Source organism: Leptodactylus fuscus, chromosome 6, assembly GCF_031893055.1.
Source record: "Leptodactylus fuscus isolate aLepFus1 chromosome 6, aLepFus1.hap2, whole genome shotgun sequence".
In the NCBI taxonomy this organism is placed as follows: Eukaryota; Metazoa; Chordata; class Amphibia; order Anura; family Leptodactylidae; genus Leptodactylus; species Leptodactylus fuscus.
Window position 1 is genome coordinate 44647840 of NC_134270.1, and position 18410 is coordinate 44666249.

General features: G+C 43.4%; 1 protein-coding gene across 1 annotated transcript; it reads right to left on the bottom strand.

The window, feature by feature from the left end:
- Positions 1-1382: 1382 nt before the first annotated feature.
- SMIM1 (small integral membrane protein 1 (Vel blood group)) lies at positions 1383-13509 on the bottom strand. Its single transcript, XM_075279843.1, has 3 exons — positions 13280-13509; positions 9384-9505; positions 1383-2835 (listed from the first exon to the last, which is right to left on the bottom strand). Exons 2-3 carry the CDS (start codon positions 9488-9490, stop codon positions 2703-2705), a joined length of 240 nt encoding a protein of 79 aa, XP_075135944.1. The 5' UTR covers positions 9491-9505; positions 13280-13509; the 3' UTR covers positions 1383-2702.
- Between the last annotated feature and the right edge of the window lie 4901 nt (positions 13510-18410).

The following is an 18410-nucleotide window of genomic DNA, read 5'->3' on the forward strand; positions in this document are numbered from 1 at the left end:
TTCATTTCCATCCTAAGCCCCGGTGAAACTGCATAGGGGACGGCTTCCCGGCGGTCAGTTTTAAAACCCATTCATTTGTATGGGTTTTAAAAGCAAGCCGCGGGGAATCGTTTAATTTTTTTTTTGCATGGACACAAAGTCCTGGATGTCCAACTTTGAGTCCAGCCAAAAAAAAACAATTTCCCCGCAGAGAGGCTGCATATGGATACCGATGGTGAATGGATTTTGCTGCAGCCATGTGACATTTAACATCTTTCATGTGAATAGAGCCTAAGAGACGATGGTCTTAAGCAGAAGCCACCACCCTATGAACTCAGGAGTCCGTAATAGGACATTTGAAACTGTTTTTCCAAAACCAGACAAGAAACTGTTATATTACATATAAAGAGCACATTAAATGCTGAGAAGTCACGTCATGTGTGTCTGATTCCTATATGGCGGTTTTTGCAATTGCTGTTCTACATAAAATATATTTTAGCACATTAAATGGACATTTCTGTGAAATAAAATAACTTTATTGTGCTTATACAAAGTGAACTAGAAAATAAAATTACAGGATTTAAGAAGAAACATAAAACAAGTGACAAGTACAATCTTATAAAACGAGTAGATTCTGTGATGGCTTCACTTCGCCCTCTAGTGTACAAAGCAAGAATAGCACTATGTCCTGATTTATAAAATATTAGTCTACAAGGCTATTGAGTGACACAGATCAGTGTCTTCACCCCTGGAGATCTGGCTGTGTCATCCGGGTTATACATTAAAGGCCGTGGCTAAATCTATTCCAGTGTGAATGGAATGACGTGGTCCTGAGTGCTGGAATGCAGGTATCCTGATAAAGCGGGCAGAGGGATTGTATTGTTACAGGGGTCTCAGTGTGAGAGAACCTCTTTAATGCTGGAGTTCATGGAGTTGTGCACTCAACATTTACAAGGTCTCTGCTAATGTCAGTGAATGGAAAAAAATTCTGTTGACATTCGGTGGGTAGAAAATAGAGATAATCGAGTAGGTATTCGATTGAATACTACGGTATTCGAAATACTCGTACTCGATCGAGTACCACTCGCTGTTCGAATGGAAAAGTTCGATGCAGAACCAGCATTAATTGGCCGAATGCTATACAGTCGGCCAATCAATGCTGGTTCTTCTCCTACCTTTAGAAGTCTTCTCCGTGCAGCTTCCCCGCGGCGTCTTCCGGCTCTGAATTCACTCTGCCAGGCATCGGGCCTGGGCAGAGCCGACTGCGCATGTCTGCTTGTAGTGCGGGCATGCGCAGTCGGCTCTGCCTAGGCCCAATGCCTGGCAGAGTGAATGAAGAGCTGGAAGACGCCGCGGGGACGCTGCAAAGAGAAGACTGCACGGAGGATCCAGCCCGACCCTCACTCGTGGACTTGGTAAGTATAATTTGATCGAACGTTGCCTACCCCTCAAACGAGCATTTTCCCTCCATAGACTATAATAGGGTTCGATATTCAATTCGAGTAGTCGAATATTGAGGGGCTACTCGAAACGAATATTGAACCTCAAACATTTTACTGTTCTCTCATCTCTAGTAGAAAAGCAATTCTGACCTAGTCCTGCTCACACAATTGCTGTCTGTTACAATGTATAAGGCTTAGGCTGCCGTGATTTATCAGTACAAGCTGCACACGGGGAAGACCCCATGTGTTGCCCGTGCACAGGCTGTGTGTCCGTGGCTCCTTTCATTAAGTGAATAGGAGCCACGGACGCACGGGCCGCAAAATAGGACAGGAATAGGACCTGTCCTATCTGATGTGGCCCGGACTGTTAGCCCGCACATGGGACAGTGAAAATCACGGCCATGTGTATGGACCCATAGAAAAGAATGGGTCAGTGAAATACACACATAGCACACTGACCCACTGCACAGTCTGAGTCCACAAAGACTGAACATTTTCCACTGAGTATTTTGGTGCAAATCTGCAGGGTCTTCCACAACATGAAGCCTTGATTTTTGCACGACAAGCTTTTAAAAGTCCATATATATATTGTACTGGAGAATCTGCAGGGCAAATGTATTGTGTTTCTGCAACATCTACATGTGGCCTTAGTGTAGGAAATCCTTTGTAAGGAAAACTACACAGCAAAATAATCTATACAAGTCTGATCGTACATTGTAATAAACTGTGGCTGTATGAGCAGGACTAGCATTGGGGTTCAGTATCCACATGTGTTTACATTCCCTGGCAGCAAGCAAAGATATGGGAAAGGTGTATTATCTATAATCCTTTTTATCACTTAATATTTCAATAGGATTTCTGTAATAGAAAATCTCACTTTATGGGTTCAAAACTGAAAATTTCGCATATACACTGAGATACAATGGAAAGGACATGGATGAGACTGAAATCAATAAGGTATGTAAACCGCACGGTATGGACACCAAGTGTACAGAGATGTATATTTCCAGTTCCTGACATGGTATGGCGCATTAGTATATATCCAGCAGTGCACTGTACTGCAACCCCTTGTGTGTCAGTAGTAGTAATCCTTATATAAAAATCTAATAAAGCATCAGCATGGTGTAACACACAAATATATACATATAGCTATGGCTTCTTGATTTCTTACATGGAATACCCGGCAAGCTTTTCTTGATGAGATCTGTAACATTTCCTACCCACAGAGGGCGCCATTTCCATAGTAAAAGTGATATATCTTCTTTTTGTCTGTGACTGCCGCTATACTTTTTTGCATTTGTGCACATAATAACCAGTGACATAGCCAATGATGAAGATTATCCAGAACAGGGCAATTCCTGCCACCACCTTCATGGCGATCCCAATCCTCCCTGTGCATAGTAGATTGTTGGCTCTAGGGAAAGAAATGAACATATTAGATGACTCTCGGCTCAGCATGGGTAGTTTGTTGGGTAAGGTGACCTAGTGGAGGAGGAGGGTAATATGGGTACACCTGACAAATTGATGGAGAAAAAGCATTGCGCACAGTCATGATGGCTTCTAGCTAAGTGTTCCCTGGCAAACATATAGAAAAGCCTGGAGTCATCAGTCCACGTATCCATAGGGTTGCTATTTTGCCTGGCCATTTAATTTTACTAGATTCCATTTTTTTTTAACCACCCCCAATGATATTTTTAGCTTGCAGTCTAGCAGTACAGTCCTGGATTTCAAGCACTGCCTGCCCCGTGCTCGATTTAAGCTCTGCCTGCATCTTTAGAATGCATATAGAGTTTAACACACAATGGTGGAGCAGAAAGCTGACAACTCCCTGCTCCACCATTCACCCTGGTATCTATATTGTCTGCTGTTGACCCAGATGCAATATGATGAGATTATAGTGCTTGCTGCATCAAGCCACAAACAGGACAAGTCAGAAGAGACCTTTCCATGCAAGCAGGGGCTAGTTGAGTCATATATATATTTTTTTTTATGGCATGACGTCTGCATGGGGAGCCACTAAGGAGCATTATTATCTGTTGGAGCCACTAAGGCCTGGTTCACAAGTTTGTGGATTTCCCGAATGGAAACCTAGATGCGTTAAAAAGCGGTTAGCTAAGAAACCACACGGACCCCATTGAATATAATGGATTCCATGTGTTTTCCGTACTGTGTCGGCACAAATCATGCGGAGAGAAAAGTGCTGTGGTAGATATGGCTGTATGGCTGTGGCTGTATTGTGTGAGGGCTTTATACTATGTGGGGACCCTAAAGGTTCATTTTATTGTGTTGGTGCATTATACTGTGTGGGTATCACTAAGATGGAATTTATATTGTGTGGAGCCATAAAGGGGACATTACACTGAGTAGAGACCATTCATTAATATAGTGACACCCCTATATAAACCGTGTGGAGCCTCTACATTTACATTATTTATTTATTTAGTTTACTTAAATAGCACCATCATATCCAGAGAGATATTGTCAACACTGTCCCAGGCAGGACCCTGTCTGTACGTCTTTGGGAAGAAACCAGAGTACCTGGAGATACAAACACTGGGAGATCATACATAAGTCCTTGGCTGGATTTGAAGTCAGGATATACACTCACCGGCCACTTTATTAGGTACACCTGTCCAACTGCTCGTTAACACTTAATTTCTAATCAGCCAATCACATGGCGGCAACTCAGTGCATTTAGGCATGTAGACATGGTCAAGACAATCTCCTGCAGTTCAAACCGAGCATCAGTATGGGGGGGAAGAAAGGTGATTTGAGTGCCTTTGAACGTGGCATGGTTGTTGGTGCCAGAAGGGCTGGTCTGAGTATTTCAGAAACTGCTGATCTACTGGGATTTTCACGCACAACCATCTCTAGAGTTTACAGAGAATGGTCCGAAAAAGAAAAAACATCCAGTGAGCGGCAGTTCTGTGGGCGGAAATGCGTTGTTGATGCCAGAGGTCAGAGGAGAATGGCCAGACTGGTTCGAGCTGATAGAAAGGCAAGTGACTCAAATAGCCACCCGTTCCAACCAAGGTAGCCAGAAGAGCATCTCTGAACGCACAGTACGTCGAACTTTGAGGCAGATGGGCTACAGCAGCAGAAGACCACACTGGGTGCCACTCCTTTCAGCTAAGAACAGGAAACTGAGGCTACAATTTGCACAAGCTCATCGAAATTGGACAATTGAAGATTGGAAAAACGTTGCCTGGTCTGATGAGTCTCGATTTCTGCTGCGACATTCGGATGGTAGGGTCAGAATTTGGCGTCAAGAACATGAAAGCATGGATCCATCCTGCCTTGTATCAACGGTTCAGGCTGGTGGTGGTGGTGTCATGGTGTGGGGAATATTTTCTTGGCACTCTTTGGGCCCCTTGGTACCAATTGAGCATCGTTGCAACGCCAAAGCCTACCGGAGTATTGTTGCTGACCATGTCCATCCCTTTATGACCACAATGTACCCAACATCTGATGGCTACTTTCAGCAGGATAATGCGCCATGTCATAAAGCTGGAATCATCTCAGACTGGTTTCTTGAACATGACAATGAGTTCACTGTACTCCAATGGCCTCCACAGTCACCAGATCTCAATCCAATAGAGCATCTTTGGGATGTGGTGGAACGGGAGATTCGCATCATGGATGTGCAGCCGACAAATCTGCGGCAACTGTGTGATGCCATCATGTCAATATGGACCAAAATCTCTGAGGAATGCTTCCAGCACCTTGTTGAATCTATGCCACGAAGAATTGAGGCAGTTCTGAAGGCAAAAGGGGGTCCAACCCGTTACTAGCATGGTGTACCTAATAAAGTGGCCGGTGAGTGTATAGTGATGCAAAGTATCAGTGCTAGCCACTGAGCCACCATGTGCTAGGTCATTTTACTGGGTGGAGGCAAATAGGGACAGGGAGCAGTTTTCAGGACCTGAGTTGTTTGTATATTGTTTTGTATTTTCTGGTGTTGTTTGTCTGGGGATTTGGGCCGGTGTTCTCTGGCTCTTGGGTTGATCTCTTTGCTACTGAGCTGTGGAGTCAGGGGTTTGGTATCTGCCTAAGGGCTCGTTCACATCTGCGCCCAGGTGTCCGTACTGCAGGTTTCCGTTTCCTGCATAAAACAGAGCAGGAGACGGAAACCTGCAGGAGTCTTTCTCACCCATTCATTTGAAAGGGTGGAAAAGCTGTCCGGCCGTGAGCGGCGATGAGCGTTTTGCGCTCTCCGCCGCGAAACCGGGTTTTATAATCCGGACACAGAGTCGGACATGCAGTACTCTGTGTCTGGATTAAAAAATCCGGTTTCGCGGCGGAGAGCATAAAACGCTCACCGCCGCTCATGGCCGGACCCGGTCTGTGGTTTCCGTCTTCTTGCATGCAGAAGACGGAAACCACAGAACGGAGAGTAGAACGCAGGTGTGAACCTAGCGTCAGTGTATACTTGAGCTGGCTGGGTGTCTCAGTAGATGCGAGCTCCAGGTGTTTGACGTTGTCATCAACCAATCAAGTAGTTTCGGGGTCTGTGAAAGACTCACTACTGGCTTCAAGTCCTTGCTGGTTTTTGTTGTTACCAACTAGGATTCTTGGCCCAGTTTAGGAGGAGTGTTTTGTGGAAGTTGTACAGTCTCAGGAGCTGATTTGGAGGTGGTGTGAGTTTGTTCTGTTTGTCTGTTTCACCCTCAGCATTTATTCTCAAACTCTGTCCTGCATTTTCTGGTTGCCTGACACTGTTTTGGTATTAGTGAGTTTCTGTTTAGGGCTTCAGGTTTATTTTGGCCCTGTCCTGTAATACCCTTTCCTCACTACTCCACTGTTCCTCTCCTCACACTCCTGTTGTGTGTTTATGGTTGTGCTGCACCTGTTAGTTCTCCAGCACGTCCCTTCCTAGTTGTTACTGTTTGCAGCTGCACCTATTCTTCGTTAGGGGTGACCGCCTCTAGTATCCCAGTCCGTAGCCTCTTTTAGCTCTCACCCCACCTGTCTCTTAGGTCTTCACGTTTAGTGAGCCAGAGGTTGTCGGGGCCAAGCTTAGCTTGGGTACAGCTGACCAACACCCTCGGTCAGGGCCTAGTCAGCCGTCCTAGAGCCAGGCAAAGTTTTCCTTCCCCATTTCCCTAGAGGTGCAAGCAACATTCAGCATACAGTTGCTCGGGCATTGGCGCAACTGTGACCTCAGTCAAAGGAAAGATGGACAGGGTTAAGAGCATGGCTTACCACAAATACATTTGCTATGGTGCGCACTGTAAGACTTATCCCTCTTTGTGTCCCAGATATTTTGATATAAAGATATTTTCATGATTTTCCACAAAAAAAGCAAACTGGTTGACAGCAGGAACTGGTCTAAAATGAAGTATTTTTCATCTCTGCTTCTACCAGCAATTCCAGCTGAACCCACCAAACCTTGACGCCTCCTTTTCTTTTTATTGTGGGCAATATTTTTTGGTCCAAAAGGTAGAATACAGAGATGAAGAGAAAATTTTGACCATTACCAGATTCCTATTTGGCCTTCAAGTTGGAGACAAGTCAGCCTATAGCTGAAGACTACAGCCAGATTATTATACGCCAAGGAAGCAAAAGCACATTAGATAAATAAAATCCAAGACTTGTATTTCCCCAGTGTGCAGCGTACTTCCTGAATTCAGTAGGACAGTCCCAGATTTCAGGTGCTGTCCTGCTTTTCCAGGCAGTGGGCACTATATCCTGGCTTCAACTATATCTGTATCCTCAACACGCAGATAGAGATGAGCACAGAGGAGAAGCAAGGAGTCAGAATGAGATCCGGGACAGCAATCAGTGAATTGCTATGACAAATGGGACCCTATTGAAGGTTCCCAGGCTTGTTACAGTATAATTCTATCTATTACAGGCTGTGCTGGGTAGCCTCTAATAGATGTATTGGAATTTTACAATATACTGCAATGCATTAGCTTAGCAATGTATTATATTAGTGATAAGACCCCTAGGGAGTCTAAAAATAAAAGTTAAAATAAAAATAGTTTAACTCACCCCCCTTTTCCTAGATTAGATATAAAAATAAATAAAGTAAAACTCATCCACATTAGGTATCCCTGGGTCCAAAAATGCGCGATCTATAAATGAATGGAAATATGTGTCCCATACAGTGAACACTGTAGCCAACACAGTGTAGTATCTCATACTGGCCCATCCACACAGTATAATGCCCCAGAGTGGGGTACAGTGTTTGTTACATATATTGTAAATATCTTGGGTTCGGCTAATCCTGAAATTTTTGGGGTTCACCACCCACAAACTATTATTATACGCTATGGTCTCTTCAGACCGCAAAGTATAATGAGGGGAAGGGATTAAACATAACTAACAACAATGTTACCAGTCTTAGGGCCTCTTCAATGACATCACAGACCACTGAGGCCTGTAATTGGGTTACATCACATGGGTTAAGTTGGTATTGTGACACTGGCGTGACCATTGGTCTTAGCGGTCATTGAGGAGGCCCGAAGACCGATGCCAATCCCTAAGAGAGGTGAGTAACACTGTTTTTTATGTTTGCTGACCTCCCGTGGGCCACTACTCATTGTATCATAGGGTCTGAAGAGAACCCAGAGCATAATAATAGCAGTTTTGTTTCAGACGTTTTCAGTATGAACAAACCCGCTGGGTGAACCTCACAAGACAAATCTCACGAGGTTTACCTTACAAATACTCTAAGTGCCGTGGCCCTACTTACTGAACCTTGATTCTGTACACTCTCCCTTCAGGCTCAAAGGGGCCGATGCACCATGCTGCATAGAGTTAACAATGTCCTGATGTATGCAAATCCCGGGAGAGCTGAATTGGAAGTTGAGGTGGCTGTGGGCAGGTATCAGTAAGTAAATAGGGGCTGTTACCTGCTGATGTATTCCATCAAGTAACGGCCTATTAAAAACAAAAAGTAGCATGGATGTGACTGCATCCCCTAAGGTTGCAGGCCCTGAAGCAGTCGCTATGATTGCTATGGCCTTGGCTCCACAACTGCTGCACAGTGGACGCTCTAAAAATTAAGCTCATAAGAAAGTCACACAAATGCAGCTTCCCAGTACATTGTACAGAATATTAAATGTTATCATTGCAATGTACAATTTGTACCGCAAAAAAAAAAAGCTCTCATCTGACTCTGTGAAGAGAAAAATATAAAAAAAAAATATGGCTTTTGGAAGGTGGAGCATAAAAAACGAAAATCAAAAAATGGCTGTGGCAGGAATGGGTTAAAAATGGATGAAAATTAAAAATAAAGTCATCAAAAGTCTCCAAAGTGTTAGGCGCTCTGTACTGCGCATGCGCGGGTTATGTCACCTACAACTGGAAGAAAAGGACCACGGCTTCAGCTGGCTCACACTGGATCCAAGCAGTCAGTGCACCAATTTTAGGCAGTGTAAGGCAGTAGGAAGCAGTCTTTTACATGCTTGGCTCCAGTGTAGCCATGGCCTGGGGTCTCACCTTAGGTCATCTGTATAATAATAAAAAATGGATTTACATTACAGTAGTCCTGACACGAAATGCAGTATTGTGTTTAGGGCTTTGAGCGCTATAAAGTACTATGGATGGTTTAATGACATTTTTCCTTTTGACAGACTCCCTTTAAAGAGTCTTGAAACACGATGAGGGATATCAGCCAAACCTGAGACAACCATGGATGGTGTGGTTGATTCTTAATCATGTTTCGAAGGCTCTTTAACGGGCCAGACACTGATACTACCCTGACAGCTCTCCTCCAGAAAGGAGAAAGTAAATTTTTCCCAGTAATCTCTGAGTATGAGACTTTCTACACCAGTTTAGTCTCTACAAGGAGAACCACTAGCCCTATGAGCTTCGAGAAACAATCTGAAGTGAAACAATAACCACTGAACTTCTACAGTTGATATATTGATATATGGGATCACATTTGGAATAGTAGAGCTAGGCCGCCATTATGTTTGCCGCTGGGTAGCTCGTCCATTATCTTATGGTACTCACCTCCTCCAGGTAGATACTTCTATGTTAGACGTGTTTACACTGACTTCATCTTGGTTTCTTTCGTTCCACCGACTATACTGAACGCCAGGAGTTTCCTGTGACTGCATCCTCTGAACCTGCAGCTGTAAAGAAGCAACCGCAATAGATAATAAGTCCCCATGTCACATCCTGAACTATATATATATATATATATATATATATATATATATATATATATATATATATATATGTACTTTGTGTCACAATTAGGTAATGCTTGTTTCATTGCCCCAATTGCTGTATTTTTATAGGGGCACTGAATGTAGACTTGACCTCTAACATTGGATATACGCATACACTAGAAAGCTCATGATCCTTAATACTTCATGACACGTACCTCATAGATGTTATAAAAGTTGGTCATGTATAAACTAAATTTCCTCAGCCTGGTTTCCTTTCATGACTTGAGGCGACACCTCTCCCTATTGTTTTAACCTCCGTTCATAATATCCTGTATTGTCGGACTTCTCCCTCACTATTCGCCATAAACATTCGCAAACAATAAAATCAGACATATAAGGTGACGTGCAGGTCGTGGAAAGCTAAACTTGTGGTCAAGAGATGGCTTGGTAGGTCATTAAAAAGACTTGGAGATGATAAAAGGTTTACAGCGCCATAGTATGTTCTAGAATAGACCCAGTTCACTGTGAGAGCAGAGAGCAAACACATATACACCTACCTACCTAAATATATATATATATATATATATATATATATATATATAGTGGATAGATAGAGTATTTATACAGCACCATTAATTCCATTCTGTACATTATATTAATTTCATGGTGCTGTACATTATATTAATTCCATCAACATGTGAGGTTTACCGACTGGCCCAGTGGGGTAGAGGGCCCTGCCCACAAGAGCTTACAGTCTATGAGGGAAGAGGAGAGAGACAGAAGGAGAGGGGGGAGGCTGTGCAGATGGCAGTGCGGTGATAGTGCTATTGGAGGTTGGAGGCCTTCCTGAATAGGGGAGTCTTCAGGGCCTTCTTGAAGCCTGTGATTGTGGGGGTCAGTCTTATGTGTCTTGGTGAGGAGTTCCAGAAAATGGGGGATGCACAGGAGAAATCTTGGAGACGGTTGTGTGAGGAGCGGATGAGGGCAGAGCGGAGTAGGAGGTCATTGGAGCATCTGAGGTTACGTGTGGGCAGGTAGCGGGAGATGAGGTCAGAGATATATGGAGGGGACAGGTTGTGGATGGCTTTGTATGTCAGCATTAACATTTTGAACTCTATTCACTGGGCCGATGAAGAACGGGGGGGGGGGGGGGGGAAGAGGTGTATTAAGCGAGCGGCACAGTTTAGGGTGGATTGAAGGGGGGTCAGAGCATTTGCTGAGAGGCTGTGGAGAAAGGTGTTACAGTAGTCTAAGCAGGAGATTATGAGGGCATGGACTAGCATTTTTGTAGTTTCAGGGATGAGGAAAGAGTGGACTCGATGGATGTTCTTGAGTTGGAAGTGGCAGTAGGTGTTGAGGGTTTGGATGTGTGATCATCACAAGTGGGTTTTATTTATTAGGCTTTTGACCTCACAAGCCAGGTATATGTAGAATGATATCTAACCTCTTCCCACTTTGCACCATACTATTATGTCATGTACATGTAAAGAGATTGTCTAGGCAAAAATGGACAACCCGTTTAAACATTAAAAAAATGTAAAAAAAATACTCAGCTTTCTCCCAGCACGGTCCGGTTTTCTCACTCCTGTGCTGACATTTGGCGGAAGTCCCAAGTCACACATGTGACCGCTGAGACTAATCAGTGACTTCAGCGGAACTCAGAAAGAGACCTGTGAGAAGCCGCCGGAGAAGAAGAACCAAAATGCAGCAGACGGACCCCGGATCATCAAGGACAGGTGAGTGTGAGTTTTTTTTAAAAAATTTCACCTTCCCTTTTGTTCAGGCATTAAAAAAAAAAAGCCTGGAAACCTCTTTAATGCTCAGCGACATAATAGTGCAGCATTCTCAGGCCGCAGGAGTGTAATACAACCAAGACTAGTCTCCTGAATTAGAAAATGCTCTGGATTCATTCCTTAGAGGCTGTGATGAGATTGCGGTGTCTGAGGGGTTGCCATTGCACATAGGGATTCTATGTGTGATGTAAGTGCATTGCACTAGGGATCAAAAAATCCCAGGTTCCAGTCCCCATGAGGACGGGGGAAAAAAGGGAAAAAAAAAGCCCAAAAAGTAGAAAAAAAAGAAACCTTTAGGGCCCGTTCACATGGAGATTACGGGCGCACAATCTGGCACGTATACATGTGTCAGAGTTTGTGCGCTGAAATCAGATTCCATTCATTTCAATGTCGGGTTACGGGCATATAGCCCGCAAAATTACGCGCTTTATACTCCCGTAACCTGACATTGAAATGAATGGAATCTAATTTCAGCGCGCAAACTCTGACACATGTATACGTGCCAGATTGTGCGCCTGTAATCTCCGTGTAAACGAGCCCTTAAGTTATAGTCACATAGAGTTTTTTGCAAAACTCTATGTGACTATAACTTTAGGACACTTTAGGACACTTATTTTGATGCATTGTTTTACGTGATGTGTTTATGATGTGTTTTTTTGACAAGGATTTTTACTCCGGCACACTGTATAGACCTGGAAACTTCACTTTAAAAAAGGTAGTGGCTTTTAATACAGTTTTTGCAAAAACTGAATCGCGTTTTTCCACCGCCCATTGATTTCAATAGATTTTTCAAGGTGGAATCCGCCTGAAGATAGGTCATGAAAAAATCAGTGAGAGGAAAAAAATCTGCTGCTGACTCCCATTGAAATAATTGGGAGGTGTCTTTGAGGGTGATTTTGAGGCAGATTCCACATCAATGTCCTCCTGCAAAAACTCTGTGTATATTATTTATAACATGAATAATGTAAACTAACATATTGGGAATATCTTCCTCCTCCAAAAATAGCAATAAAAGTGACCAAATAGTTTAACCCCTCGGTGTTCGGCCGCTTACAGGAATACCTATGGCGGGAAGGTATTCAATCGAATACTACTTGCTCATCTCTAATACATACCCAAAATTGCTGCCACTAAAAACTACAACAAGTCAAAGTGCCAACATCAAACCGTAAAGTAAAAGTTATACCCATCAGAATACGGTGACAAATTTTTGTTTTGTTTTTCAAAAGACACGATTTATATAATAAAAGCGGTAAAACATAATAAGACCGATATAAATATAGTATCGCCGCTATCATAATGACCCATCGGACAAAGCTGCCATGTCAAGGTTAATGCAGAGGGAAAGCCAATAAAAACAAAAAATAATGATCAAATTTATAACACAGACCCTACAAAAACATTAATAAAAGCTCATCACAACATTACGTGTACCCCAAAGTGGTACCTACTGAAAGTACAACTCGTCACGCAAAGAATAAGCCATCACATAGCTATATCAACGGTAACGCCCAAACTACCCCGAATCAATAAAGGGCTAATGTTCTCTGTTATCAGCTATTCTGGCTTGGCTGACTATTTTTCTTATGTTGGTGCTATATAAATACCCACTCTAACTCTTTTGGGGTATCAGAATTCCCCCCTGCCATCCTTGGTCTCTGAAGTTCAGCCTGCTAGCCATCATTCCTCTAACTTCCCCCGACTCATAGGAACCATAGAGATGTCAAGTTCCTTCCACCCCTATTTCTTCCATGCCTGTCCATCCTAGCTATCCGTTCTGTATTTTTACGGGACGATAAGTTCTCCAGCAGCAGTTCTGCAGCCTAGTATACTTTGAAGAACTTGTACAGTTCCTTACGCATTAGAGCGAGACGTCTTCCTGGAGCTGATGACATTCCTTCACAATCCACAGAAGACACGTACATGACATACACTAACTCACCTCCCTGGGCCCCAGGCGTTAACTGTATCTCACAGCAGGCAGGGCGAGAGCTTCTGTAAAGTGGGTCACAAACACAGGGCTGCAATGCATATGACAGGGCTCCATGCACCGCTCAGCTGACTGGAGTTAGTTCCTTTCTGGACAGAATCCAGATTCTTCCCTTCAAAAGAGAGGAAAAAAAATGAGACTTTTCTGTTTAAGCCAATAGTAAACCTACGAGCGGCAGTGGAGGAGTTGTGCAAGAATGGGAAGATATTCACAGGAGGGGGGAGCTGAATATGTGGCTCAGGAGGAGGGAGTAGGAGAGATTTACTGTTACTGGGCTCTGCAGGGCCGTATTATGTATCATTATGTGTTATTTATATAGCACCAACATATTTCGCAGCGCCTTTCATTGAGCCTAACAGGGGCGAGGGTTGTAGTACAGTAGCTGGAAGTACTTTTGGACAGACAGACCTCATTATAGTCTATGGGATCCTTTTTAAGTGAACAGGCTCTCCAACTTTTGGGTTCTCATGCAGATCCGAAGGACTGAGAGCCAAACACTAGTGTGATCCTAGTAGCAGCTGTCATTACAGGGGTGGACAAGCCATATGTACCAAAGTCCTGCACACGGGAGGGATGAACACTGCAGCCTTACAAAATTGGCCCTGTTTTCTAGCATATTAAAAATAATTGTCTGATATATGGCTTAGGACGGTGGTGTGTGATTTTTGGAGAGTTGTATATAAAGTGATCTATGGCATCCTACTGCCGTCAGATTAGCAAGTGACAATCAAGGAGCCTATGTACTGTTGTTATTTACCTTGACCCCACAATGCATCTCACACAACTAGCCAGTAGGGTTGAGCGATCGGGATCTGGAAAGATTGGATCCCGATCAGCGATCGAGCAAATTTAACGATTGGGATTGGGATTGGCTGGAAAATGATCGGAAATCGGATTTTAAAAACAATCCTGAAATCTCAAGATCGGCTCAACCTTACTCCATAAATATAAAGTAATTAGGGTTGAGCGATCGGGAAAGATCGGATCCCAATCAGTGATCGAGCAAGTTTCACAATCGCGATTGGGATCGACTGAAAAATAATCGGAAATCGGATTTTAAAAACGATCCTGAAATCTCAAGATCGTCTTAACCCTACTAGCCAGTTATTTAATTCAAGTTTAATTCAGGACCGCTGCGATGACATTATAGGTGGTCACAATATTTTATAGACCCTTCTTAAAGGGTTCATTCAATAAACAAATTCAGTAAAGAAAGCTTTATAGTCACTAACGTATCCTCAGACTTTGCATAAATCAATAGTACAGTGTGACACCATTTCTGACTTATATTTTGCATCTTTAGCAGGTTTCAGCCCTGTATTCTCAATCTGTATTTGTCAGTTCTCTCTGAGCTGGTCAGGTTTCTGTCACATGTCCATTTTTTTAAAAACTGAAATTGCTGGATGAAATATCTGGGGTGTTAGTGCGCTATCTAGTCCAGCAGGTTATGACAGATCTGCTGCAGATGTGAACCTAACTTTACTTGCAGTATTTTTAACCCACACCTGCCTAAAAATTTTCATGGTACTGTATAGATTTGGTAGGGGAGAGGTCTGAGTGAATGTCAGTTGAGGAGGAGGGGGAGTAGAAAAAGAGGCAGAAAAGTGGGGAAAAGTGCATTTTTCTCTGATAAGATGTATTACAAATTTTCTTATATTTAATGATTAAACATATCTAGTAAGATCCGGCTTAACCTACAACTCATGACATCTGCTCATCTACGCCTTCATGTAACATTAACAGCTTTTCGGACGTCCGTAGCAAAGTACAGGCACTAAGCACAGTGTAGATAAGGAGGAAGGTGGCGAGGGGTCCTGTCTGATAGCATGCATAAGCTGTGTGCAAGACACTTCACATCAAGACATAGTTACATAGTAGATGAGGTTGGATAAAGACATCAGTCCATCAAGTCCACCCTATAACCCTACATGTCTGTGGCTTTCCAGTTTCTGTGAAACTACAACTCCCAGCATGCATGTGATAATGTTGTCTATACCTTTTTGGGCATATTTGTATAAAAGAAATCCAAGGGGCCTAAGTTACAATATAGATCTTATGTCAATGTCCAGTATTACCCAATGTACATTAAAGCAGCTTCACCAGCGGAAGATCGTCACCACATTCCTCGACATCTCCTTATAAAACACTAAGTATTCCTTCCCTCATCCCACGGCATTCCTCACCAGCACCTGATACTCCACTATTTATAGGCTTGCTCCCTCTTTTGGCAATATTACAAAGTGTTATTTTCTTTAACACTTACACTTGTGAGACATTCCTCAATTTACCAAATCCATTATCTCAATGTCTAATAGGATCCCCAGAACTATGGCCCAGTTTTCTAGCATAAAAATGTAATATTTGCTGCATGATGTGTTTGCACCACATTTCCAATTTTCTGCTATGTCCACCAATTCATATAGGAATGGGCAGCAAAGTAGCAGGTCTTCACAATGCAACTCATTTACTATTGCTTACGCCAGAATACTAGATGCATCATTTCAGTTTCTGGCACCTCCTAGGCTAAGGCTCCATGTAGTGGGCTGCAGCAAAAAGGCCCTGAGATAAAAAAAACATGCTGTTAATACATCAGGGTTTTTTTCGAAGCATTTTTCATAGGAAGTCCGCAGAGGTTTACTCTGTGGATTCCTGCTTCCATTATACCCAGTGATTAAATTGGGGGGGAACTCTGAATTAATGGCCAAACCCCCCAAAGACCCTGACCCTGCACATAGTATTATGCCTCATAGTGGCCCCTGCACACAGTATTATGCCCCATAGTGGCCCCTGTGCACAGTATTATGTCCCATATTGGCCCCTGCACACAGTATTCTGCCCCATAGTGGCTCCTGCGCTCAGTGTTATGCCCCATAGTGGCCCCTGCACACAGTATTATGCTCCATAGTGGCCCCAGCACACACTAATTTACCTCATAGTGGCCGCTGCACACACTATTATGCCCCATAGTGGCCCCTGCCCACAGTATTATGCCCCATAGTGGCCCCTGCACACAGTATTATACCACATAGTGGCCCCTGCACACAGTATTATGCCCCATAGTGGCCCCTGCACACAGTATTATGTCCCATAGTGGCCCCTGCACACAGTATTATGCCCCATTGTGGCCCCTGCACACAGTATTATGCCCCATAGTGGCCCCTGCACACAGTATTATGCCCCATAGTGGCTCCTGCGCTCAGTGTTATGCCCCATAGTGGCCCCTGCACACAGTATTATGCTCCATAGTGGCCCCAGCACACACTAATTTACCCCATAGTGGCCACTGCACACAGTATTATGCTCCATAGTGGCCCCAGTACACACTAATTTACCTCATAGTGGCCACTGCACACACTATTATGCCCCATAGTGGCTCCTGCACACAGTATTATGCCCCATAGTGGCCCCTGCACACACTATTATTCCGCATAGTGGCACCTGCACACAGTATTATGCCCCATAGTAGCACCTGCACACAGTATTACGACCCATAGTGGCCCCTCCACATAGTATTATACCCTGTTGTGGACAACCATGAACAATTATTATTCTCTGGGTCTTTTTAGACCTCAGAGTAAAATAATCGGAGACCAAGGGGAGGATACAAAAGTAAAAAATACTGTTACTTACCTCTCCCTATCTCTAGTGCACTCCCTGCAGATGTCAGCCATCTTCAATGATGTACGGGACATCGCTTGAGCAGGGGCTTGGGTCGTGACGCATAAGGACACAAGCCATGGCCCTCGTGATGTCTGGGACATCACCAAGTAGGCCTGAAGCCTTCTAGAGCCAGGAGAGGTAAGTAACAGTGTTTTTTTATGTTCCGCATTTCGGTTCAGATTATTGAGGCTTTGATTTCTTTATACTGGAAAGCTGAAAGATAGTTTGTAATTATGACGCAGAACATTCCGGCCCAATTTATGCACTGATTATACTTATAGGAAACCACTGGCGTTTCCGTAGGTATAATTGACATGCTGCGATTTCCAAAACTGAACTGATTTTAGAAGTCACAGCGTTTCGGCTGCCCGTATTTTTCTGAAATGTGTGGATAGGATTCTCTAGTATCCCATTCACTTTGCAGTGACTGTAAAATGCCACGGCCATAATAAACTTAGTACAGTCCTATGAAAAAGTTTGGGCACCCCTATTAATCTTAATCATTTTTAGTTCTAAATATTTTGGTGTTTGCAGCAGCCATTTCAGTCTGATATATCTAATAACTGATGGACACAGTAATATTTCAGGATTGAAATGAGGTTTATTGTACTAACAGAAAATGTGCAATATGCATTAAACCAAAATTTGACCGGTGCAAAAGTATGGGCACCTCAACAGAAAAGTGACATTAATATTTAGTAGATCCTCCTTTTGCCTCTAGTCGCTTCCTGTAGCTTTTAATCAGATCCTGGATGAAGGTATTTTGGACCATTCCTCTTTACAAAACAATTCAAGTTCAGTTAAGTTTGATGGTCGCCGAGCATGGACAGCCCGCTCTCAAATGATCTGAAAACAAAGATTGTTCAACATAGTTGTTCAGGGGAAGAATACAAAAAGTTATCTCAGAGATTTAATCTGTAAGTTTCCACTGTGAGGAACATAGTAAGGAAATGGAAGACCACAGGGACAGTTCTTGTTAAGCCCAGAAGTGGCAGGCCAAGAAAAATATCAGAAAGGCAGAGAAGAAGAATGGTGAGAACAGTCAAGGACAATCCACAGACCACCTCCAAAGAGCTGCAGCATCATCTTGCTGCAGATGGTGTCACTGTGCATCGGTCAACAATACAGCGCACTTTGCACAAGGAGAAGCTGTATGGGAGAGTGATGAGAAAGAAGCCGTTTCTGCAAGCACGCCACAAACAGAGTCGCCTGAGCTATGCAAAAGCACATTTGGACAAGCCAGCTTCATTTTGGAAGAAGGTCCTGTGGACTGATGAAACAAAGATTGAGTTGTTTGGTCATACAAAAAGGCGTTATGCATGGCGTCCAAAAAAAAAAAAAACAGCATTCCAAGAAAAACACTTGCTACCCACTGTAAAATTTGGTGGAGGTTCCACCATGCTAAACCTCATTTCAATCCTGA

Excerpts from the sequence above, each read along its gene's own strand:
- SMIM1 (XM_075279843.1), bottom strand. The coding sequence starts at position 9,490 with ATGCAGTCACAGGAAACTCCTGGCGTTCAGTATAGTCGGTGGAACGAA. Across the intron at positions 2,836-9,383 it reads GAAGTATCTACCTGGAGGAG|AGCCAACAATCTACTATGCA; the intron begins GTGAGTACCATA and ends TTCTTTCCCTAG.